This window comes from Lactuca serriola, chromosome 6 (assembly GCF_051521515.1).
Source record: "Lactuca serriola cultivar US96UC23 chromosome 6, Lser_US96UC23_V15, whole genome shotgun sequence".
NCBI lineage: Eukaryota > Viridiplantae > Streptophyta > Magnoliopsida > Asterales > Asteraceae > Lactuca > Lactuca serriola.
The window spans coordinates 138,392,588-138,402,408 of NC_136413.1; the positions used below are offsets into that span (position 1 = coordinate 138,392,588).

The 9,821-nt window shown below is 38.3% G+C and overlaps 1 protein-coding gene across 1 annotated transcript; it reads right to left on the reverse strand.

Moving 5' to 3' along the window:
• Positions 1–7,617: 7,617 nt before the first annotated feature.
• Positions 7,618–8,897, reverse strand: LOC145060205 (uncharacterized). The gene is made up of 3 exons (XM_079007911.1): positions 8,339–8,897; positions 7,871–8,257; positions 7,618–7,778 (listed from the first exon to the last, which is right to left on the reverse strand). The coding sequence occupies exons 1-3, from the start codon at positions 8,895–8,897 to the stop codon at positions 7,618–7,620; spliced, it is 1,107 nt and encodes a 368-aa protein (XP_078864037.1).
• Positions 8,898–9,821: the final 924 nt, after the last annotated feature.

Sequence of the window (9,821 nt, forward strand, 5' to 3'; positions counted from 1 at the left end):
TTATGCACATGCTTTATGAAAAGTAGTGACATTGGATGTAACTATATGCAAAGCCACTTGGTATGGGTTTTTCACATCCATAACAACTAAGCAATTTTGGTTTTTTTTTATCACAACTATCAAAACTAGCACATATAATCTTCTCAAAGTTGATTACCTTGAATGGATGGTTTTTATGACTAAAGTGGTTAATATGTTCCATATCTTCTAACTTTTTTTAGAAAATGACATATATTTATTCCTTAAATTTGTGGAGGCGAAATACATTTCAACAGCTAGAGAAATCAACTTAACGTTTTTAGATTTCTTCGCTTCCAAGTATAGTTTTTAACATGTTATTTACAACATTCTTTCCTGCTATATCAAGCTAAAATTAACCTACATCGCTTTTTCCATTTGGAATCTTCTTTCTATGTTACACGAAAGAATTTTATTTCTTCCTTTTATCTTAATTAGTTGATTACTTTTTAACCTTAATTGAAAAATAAAAACAAGAGCTTGTTCAACATGTCTTGTCAATGCTTATTATTTGTATGTATTAATTAAGTGTTTTCACAAGGACATTAATCGTTATGTATTGAAAGAGAATAATCACCTAGATAATTTTGTTTTAGTCATGTTTGTACGTACAAAAATTTATCTATTGAATCTCACATATATCATCCATAATATATTCATATTCATTTATGTAGAAGACTATCATAATACTATTTAAATAGATTAAGTTGGTTTTAAAGAGTATAAAAGTAGAGTACATAATATAATTGTAACGTCCCAAAATATAAGACACATTTTTTTCTTGTAAAATATTAATAGAACCCTTTCAAGTGTCATATCAAGATAAAAGATAGATAGAGTTCGATTTGGAAATCCTTGTTTGAACAAAGTTTTATCAGGATCGATTGATTCTAAGTACGAAAAAAAGAAAGTACGTAAAGTGAACAAGAATATGGCTTGAATATGTTGAATGATTAATGCTTCAACACCTCAGAAGAGCTCGATTAAGAACTTCGACTGTAGAGGTGTTTAGGGTTACAAAACTCAAACGCAATTAATAAGACGTGCGTTAAAAGATAATGCATACATGCATGCATATATATAGTCTAACCCTAAGAGACAATCACGGATGGACAGGCCCAATCCGGATATATACAAAAATCCCTAAGATGCAACACAATAAGCCCCAACAATCTCCCCCTTTGCGTCTTTGGGACCAAGACTTCAACTTTGTTTAGGAACCGAGGGCTTCTTCACCGTCTTGAACACTCTCGGTATGATTGCTAACAGATGGTACCGAAAGGTGATATACCACCGAAGCATATCAGTAAAATTTTTCTTATTAGCATCCGAGTTTTGCTTGCACCGATGTATCAGATTGATAATGTGCTCCAAGCAGTTAGTAGAAAACAAATGTTTATCTACCAAAGTGAACAGAAACCTGTGAGCTTCGCCTTTTGTGAACATCATAGTAAGATTCGTTGAATATATCTGTCCTATTTTCATCTTGTTCACATCACCAGGCTTTTGAGTAGGCTTGACCGTCGGCTTCTTGTTCATTACTCTTGCTATCTCCTGATCCATTTTTGCAACTTCATGGATATAGGATCCCAACATTCTTTTTAAATGTTCTATAATTGGTTCATACTCCTTGGAATTATTGAGCAGAATGTTGACTAGCAAAATCCAATCATGTGGATTGAGATTAGGAAGATCAGCTAGTGATATCAACGAAACAGAGTTTGTAGTCCCTCGTGTAACCTTGAAATGGACGTTCACAAACTTGTCAGCTGGAGTCGGCTTCAATACCTTGACAGTTACAATCTTTTGTGCACTCCATGTCAGATATTGAGGTTGACCATACTTTAAGTACCAATCGATAAGCTCTCGGTCAACCTTTGGACTTGGAAAGGGAACCTCAACAGTTGAGTCAAAACAGTGAAAAGTAAATGCCTTCCTTGTAATCGGCATATCAAACTGTGAGTCCTTGGAATTTTCACAATAAAACGAAGCAACTGGTTCCAACCAATAGACGGAAGGAGACTCAATCGCCTGATTGATAAGTGTTTCTTTCGTCCATAAGGTAAACAAAGCTTTCTTACAGTGCAGAACATCTTCTTCTTCTTTGTTTCTCCTTTCCCTTTCCTCAGCTTCCCTTGCTATTATCACACTTTCATCCAGTTCTTTGTTTCTTTTCTTTCGTTTGAGAGCATCAACAATTGTTTCATATTCCTCGCTTTCACTTTCATCAATGTTCTCCATTGGCTTTGCTTTTAAACCAGAACCTCAAGCTACATTATCCTTCATTTCGGTTGTGACACTGGTATGATCATCTTCTGTTTTCACAAATACTTTCGGCTGAACAACACGAGTACTTTCTCCCCCTTGTTTTGGAGGTACAAACCCCTCTGAAACACCTTTCATTTCATGCAGCATGGCAAGGGCAGGAAGGAGTTTGGTTGTGAGATGATTACGAATTGTAAGAGTTAAAATAGGATCATGAGCACCAAGTAAATTGGTCAACAAGTCCTTCACCTCACCCGCACAGCTTTTATAGACAGTCCGTTGTACCTTTAATAAAGAGATTTCTTTCTCCGCTTGGGCAAGCTGCACCTTCTAAACTTCAATAGTGGCTTTGTGTTTGGCTAGATCCTCCTTCAAGGCACTCTCGGTTGCCAAGTTAGCACGGAGAGAATCAAAACGAGAATCCACTGATCTTAAAAAGGAAGTGGTCTCGGTTTGGAGCGATGAGCGTACAGCCTCGAACTTACTGCTTTCTTCTTGAAGGGACTTAGAAAAGGAGTCCCCAGAGGACTGGACTTTCGCTGCAGTGGTTTCAGCATGAGCTTTCAAAGAATTAAGGAATATCTGAGTTGTATGAATAACCTCAGTAACCTCGGTCGTTGCCTGTTTATAAGATGATGTAGACGCATCAATTGCCTGAGTAGATTTATCAATAGCCTTTGTGTATTGATTAATGGCAGTTTTGAGGAAGGCTTTAAGAACAACGCCACTATAAGCTTTACTATCATCAAGCAAACGATCAAGCTTCTCATGGATTTCGTGCAGATGTTGAGTTGTGACATGCACATCAATATCATCATCAGTCGGAAGCCGGAATGGACTAAAATAAGTAGATTCAAATTCATCATTTTATCCACCAAGAGTAGCACCAGAATCAGTGGAGTGGATTGGGGAAAGAGGTTTAGAGACAACAGGGATTTCTGTTACAGGAGTTTCCCCCGTATTAGATACGTTGACCTTCACTATAGGGTTAGGAATTATAGTTTTTGTGGATCTTGTAAAGATTGGGGATGATAAAGGAGTTGTAGAAATAGGAATAGATGTAATGGGAGGTGGTGGATGTAAGGTTGTTTGTTGAGTTACGACTGGTGGAGTAATAATGGGATGAGAGAGAGGTATGGTCTGTTTTGGTGATGGAGGTGGGGAAGGAACTCTGTTGTGATTGGGAGATTTGGTTGGAGTAGGTGATCGTGGAGGAGTGTTACCCCTTGGTGATTCATGATGACCTTCCTCATCTTCATTGTGAACATGGAGGAGTGGGACTCTTAGACCTTCGTGCCATCTTCTTTAACTTCTTTTTCTTTTAATGAGAAGACTCCCCTTCACCAGTCTTGCGTTTTGTTGACTTAGAGGATTTAGACTTGCCCTCCTCAATAGTTTCTTTCTTCGAGATGCATTTCCCTCGATTGTTGGGCTTGTCTACGACATCCAGAGCAGCTTGCGGTTTTGGAGAAAGAACTCTTGGTCCAACGGGAGGAAGTTTCTGATATTCAGCCATAACGTTACTCTGATCTGAAACACACCTATACATGGACTCAGGAATTGATCCCTTGTGAGGAAACTTAAGGGGATCCGAAATAATAATCTTCTTCATATGAAAGAAAGAGATAGAGGCAAGCAGAGCATCCTTCATAACCGGAATCTGCAAAGAACTCATCACTTTTCTCGTAATCAGAGTCCAAAATCTTCCACAGGAGATTTCCGAATGCCGCATGGAGGTGTTGAGGCTCTGCACCACCTGAGACCAGATTATTGAGCCATAAACAAGATTGATTCCGTTGTAGAGTCCATAAAGAATGGTAAGGAAACCCTTGCTAGTACCATCGGAACCACCACTTCGTTCTGCCAAACCCTTAATCAGTAAAGTGAGCAAGCCATTCCATTGAGACGGCAGACATGACTTCTTCACTTTGGTAATGGTAGTGAGCATATCAGTATATCCCATCTCGTAAATCATTGAGAATAACTGAGTGGTTGTGATAAAGTCCGGCGAGATGACAGAGGGATCGACAGCCAGATGCAAACTCGAACAAAACTTCACTTTAGAAATCGATGCCTTCTTATCATGGATGACAAAGTAGATGTGTTTTTTGTTTTTGTCATAAGTTGTCGTAGAATAAACTTGGGATAACAGCGACATTGGTACAGCTTCAACCTGAGTTAGGGTTAAAACCAAGGGGGAATACTTCAAACATTCCACAACATGCAGCATATATGAATCATACAAGAACGGGTTAAGTTTGATGATCATATTTTGGTTTGGCTTAATAGTGAACAATGTCGATGATGTCGTCTGATCATGAGCTGATGATGAAGTCGCCATTGTTGATCGAAGAAAGAAGATGAATGGAGTATTCTTGCCTTGTAAGTTTGAGAGAATTTGTTGCTGATAAAAGACAAATAAAACAAGAAACCCTTAATATACCATTGCCAGGAGAGAGAGAAAAATCATGATGATAATGACGTGATCTCTGAAACGTCTCCTGGAAAAGCGCGATGTGACAGTGTGGTTAGTCCCAGGTATACATCAGCACGCATGGGATAAAGACCATTCAAATTCATGCGTCTATAATTTATCTTCAATCATCGTTTGAAATTCCATGGTAATCTCTTGTTTGGCGCCAACGGATAGAACAAAATTCAAATAACTCAGCAACCAGAATGTGGGAAAATTAAAATTTCCGTGCATCAGGGTGACAAAGATAAGGAAATAAAGCAAATGTGTATGGGATGTGAGTGATGTCGCATTATGAGATATAAAGCAGAGGATTCCGGGCAAGAATCACTTCCTTCAAAGTCAAGAGAGACTTGAAGTGCTTGTGTGGTTTCCCTAAAAATACGATCAACTGTTTGTTAATAAACATTGAAAGGCTTCTTTTAATTATAAGGCTTAAGGTAGCTTATCCTCAACCGAACTTTGAGTCTTAACATAAAACTGAACATTGGAAGAAGTACCTGTGAGACCGATGTGGTCTATTGAACAGATAGGTTGGATAAATTATATAGTTACGAAAGAGGAAGTAGAAATCCCAAAAAAAAAAAAACACTAATCTGGATCTCTTTGGGAAGAAATGCCTTGGTAGTAGACAATTTCATAAAAGATCACGCAAAAATAAAAAGAGATTTCATTAAGTAACCAGTAAGTTCTTAAATAAAAAAAATCACCGTCTATTCATTATGGGTGTTGGATATTGGGTTTCACTCAGTAAATGTTATATGTAGCTAAGATCACAAACACAGATGTTGTGTAACCATAAACCTCAGTGGTAAGGACCGAGAGTCTCAAGGGTTACATTTGTGAACCGAAGGTAGATGGAGAATTTAAGGAAGGTGGCTTTAGAACCGAAAGTACCTTCTGCTAGATAGACATGACAAAGCAGAAAAACTCTTAACTCATATGAGAAGGGTAAGGTTGCTCTAGACCGAGTAGATGTGATCAGACTGATTGTGAAGAAACGATAGGTATAGATCGAATCATTAAGGTCTGCCTTAGATCCACATTCCGTTGTATGGGTACTCTTGTCACCTATGAAAAATAAAGAAACACATCACACAAACCAAACAAACAAATAAGCGAAATAAAACAAAAAATTTTGAATTTTTAGAATTTTTTGAAAAAGAATAAAAGCAGACAGATAAAATATTTTTGAATTTTTTTGAAATTTTCTAAAAAGGAATAAAAAACAGAAAGATAAAATATTTAAGTTTAAATCAAATGAAGGACATGAGAAAAGAATGTACAAGATATACAACCGAAACCTTATCATACAGGAGTGAAGCGAAATAGACCAAACGATCAGTTCATTTCGATTCCTTAAAATTCTAGAGTCGAAATAGACCAAGCATTCGGTTCATTTCGGTTCCTGAAAATTATAGAGCCGAGATAGACCGAGCGGTCGGTTCATTTCAGTTCTTGAAAATTATAGAGCCGAAATAGACCGAGCGTTCGCTCCATTTCGCTTGTCTAAATTTTTAGTGAGAGATTTGAGGATTCGGTACTGACTCTCCTTCCATCATGCCCAAGCCTTGTAAGACTTTGTTAAAGGTAGCTTCAAGTAAGGCTTTAGTGAATATGTCAGCCACTTGATCAGCAGATCGAACAAAGTGTACTTCCACGTTCCCATCTTCTACATGATCCTTGATGAAATGATATCTAAGTGCGATGTGCTTGGTTTTTGAGTGTTGCACTAGATTGTGACAAATCCTTATTGCACTTTCAGAGTCGCAATAGAGAGGGATCTTCTTCATGCTTAGCCCATAGTCTCTCAATTGACTTTGAATCCAGATTACTTAAGAGGTGTAAGAGGCTGCAGTAATATACTCAACTTCGGCTGTGGATAACGAAACACAAGTTTGTTTCTTGGATTGCCAACTAACAAGTTTCCCGTCAAGATATTGGCATCCACCTGTAGTACTTTTTCTGTCCAGTCCACATCCTCCTAGATCAGCATCAGAAAAGGCTTGAATAAAGAATCCATATCTTGCAGGATACCAGAGACCGAGAGATGAGGTTCTCCTCAGATAATGAAAAATGTTATTTACTGCCCCCATGTGAGGTTCTCTTGGATTAGCTTGAAACCTGGCACAATAAAAAACAGAAAACATAATATCTGGTCTACTAGCTGTTAGATACATAAGGGACCCTATCATTTGACGATATAGTGTTATGTCCATAGCAGGTTTTTCCAGAGATGGTGTTAACTTCGTGCCAAATTCCATAGGAACCTTCATTTTTGAATCACCCTTCATACCGAATTTTGTCAGTAAGTTCTTTGTATAGGCCTCCTGGTTGATAAATATACCTTATGGTCCCTGTCTAATATTCAAACCAAGGAAAAAATTAATTGGACCCATTGCGCTCATTTCAAATTTAGTCTCCATCAACTTCCTGAATTCAGCTGTTAAGCTAGGATTCGTGGAGCCAAAGATGATATCATCAACATAAATCTGAACAATCATCAGATGTCCGCCTTCCTTCTTACAAAAGAAGGTTGGGTCAACCGAACCTTGTTTAAGTTTTGACATTTTCAAGAAGCGAGTTAGTGTTTCATACCACGCCCTCGGTGCTGATTTTAGACCATAGACGGCTTTATCTAGCACATAGCAATGATCAGGATATTTTTCGTTCACAAAGACAGGTGGTTGCTCAACGTAGACTGTTTCATCTAATTCTCCATTCAAGAAATCGCATTTGACATCCATTTGGAAAACTTCGAAGTTTTTATGAGCAACATATGCCAAAAAGATTCTGACTGATTCTAACTGTGCTACTAGAGCGAAGGTTTCCTCATAATCTATTCCTTCTTTTTGACAATATCATTTTACCACCAACCGAGCATTGTTACAAATGACATTCCCCTCTTTATCTAACTTATTTCTAAACACCCATTTCAAGCCGACAACAGAAGCATCTTTCGGTGTAGGAATCAACCTCCATACTCTGTTGCGTTCGAACTCATGGAGCTCATCCTGCATTGCTTGAACCCAATCAGAATGATCAAGTGCAACATTTATAGTTTTCGGCTCAATTTTGGAAATAAACGAATTAACATACATAATTCAACTTTACAGAATAATGCAGTTTGTTTCACGTTTAGTTGAGAGCGAGTAAGAACACTTTCCGAAGAGTTTCCAATAATTTGTTCTTTGGGATGGTCCTTAGTCCATTTCACTAATGGAGGATAGCTTGGGTCATATTCTGGATTCAATTCAGCTTCCACTTCTACTTCAACTTCTGATAGATCACCCTCGCCTTCGTCAGTTGTACTGTCATTCTCTTTCTTCCCCTCAATTTGTGAAGTTTGTCCTAAGGCAACATCAGTATCTGCATCTCCTGTGGAAGTAGGATTCTCCCCCTCGATTGTACTTATACTCGTTGTTTTTGGATCAGTACTTTCCTTTTCATCTGTATCTTTATTTGTTAGGGAGGGAATTGGATTCTCCCTCTCGACAGGGACTTAAGTTGTCTTTGAAGTTGTAGAACTCTCCCCCTTGAACGTTGAGCCTTTGTGTGGAGAGTCATTTGTGGTTTTTGCACCTGTAGCTATAGGAGGTTCACTTTCCATTTCTTTGGCAGCTTCATCGATGACCTTTTTGAGATTATCTATTTTGTTATCTGTTGCTTGTGCTTTTGAATGAATCGCTTTCTCTGGGTCATCAAACAGCCAAATGTATTCCTCGAACATGTTGGATATCAGAACCGAGACTTGTCCAGGTTTTGGGAATATGTCACCTAGGTCCTTTGCAGTCCGTTGAACCTTCTTCATATAATTGTCATCAAAGGTGACATAATAAGTCTCTTCAATCCTTTTGGAGCGTTTATTCAACACTGTGGATGCTTTTGATGACAGAGAATAACCCAAATATATTCCTTCATCGGCTTTGACATCAAACTTATTTCGATTCTCTTTCGAGTTGAAAATGAAACACCTTGAACCGAAAATGTGGAAAAATTTGACGTTAGGCTTCCTATTATTCAAGATCTCATATGGAGTGACTGAGAATCTTTTGTTAAGCAATGACCGATTCTGAGTGTAGCAAGTAGTGGCAATTGCATCAGCCCAGAAGTATAATGGTAGTGAAGCGAAAGTAAGCATTGTTCTGGCAACTTCACAAAGAGAACGGTTTCATCTTTCAACAATCCTATTCTGTTGTGGTGTATAGGGGGCCGAAAAGTTGTGAGTTACCCTCTTATCAGCCAGAAAGTCCTCAAAATCTTTGTTTTTGAATTCCAGACCATTGTCACTTCTGATGTTTTTGACCGTCTTCCTTAGCTGTACTTCCACGTGTTTAATAAATGTCTTCAACTTGGGGTTTGCATCTGATTTCTGTTTAAGAAAGAAAACCCAGGTGAAACATGAAAAATCATCCACAATAACAAGAATGTACTTACTACCACCGATACTTTCTATAGCCGAAGATCCACATAAGTCAATGTGCAATAGTTCAAGTGCTTCAACTATCTTTGTATTAAAGCGTGTAGGGTGACTCTTTCTGCTTTGTTTGCCCATCTCACACGCAGCACATAGATGCTCCTTATCGAACTTGAGAAGAGGAAGACCTTGAACATGGTCACCAAGCACCAATTTGTTGATGTCTTTGAAGTTCAGATGCGATAGGCTTCGATGCCATAACCAACTTTCATCGGTATTTGCTTTTGACAACAGACAAATAGCTGGTGTACCTCGAATTGGGTTTAGATTCGGAGGGTACATTTCTCCCTTACGTTCAGATTTCAGCAAAACCTTTTTGGATTGTTTTTCAGTTATCTCAGATCCCTCATCATCAAATGATGCCTTCAAGCCTGTGCCCACAACTAATTGTGACACGCTGATGAGGTTATGTTGTAATCCTTCTACATACGCCACTTTCTTAATTGAGAAATCTCCATTGGTTATCATGCCATACCCTTTGATTATTCCATAGGAATTGTTTCCATACGTTACACATCCACCATCTTTTAGGGACCGAAACTCCCTCAATTCTTCCTTCCTTCCTGTCATGTGACGTGAGCAGCCACT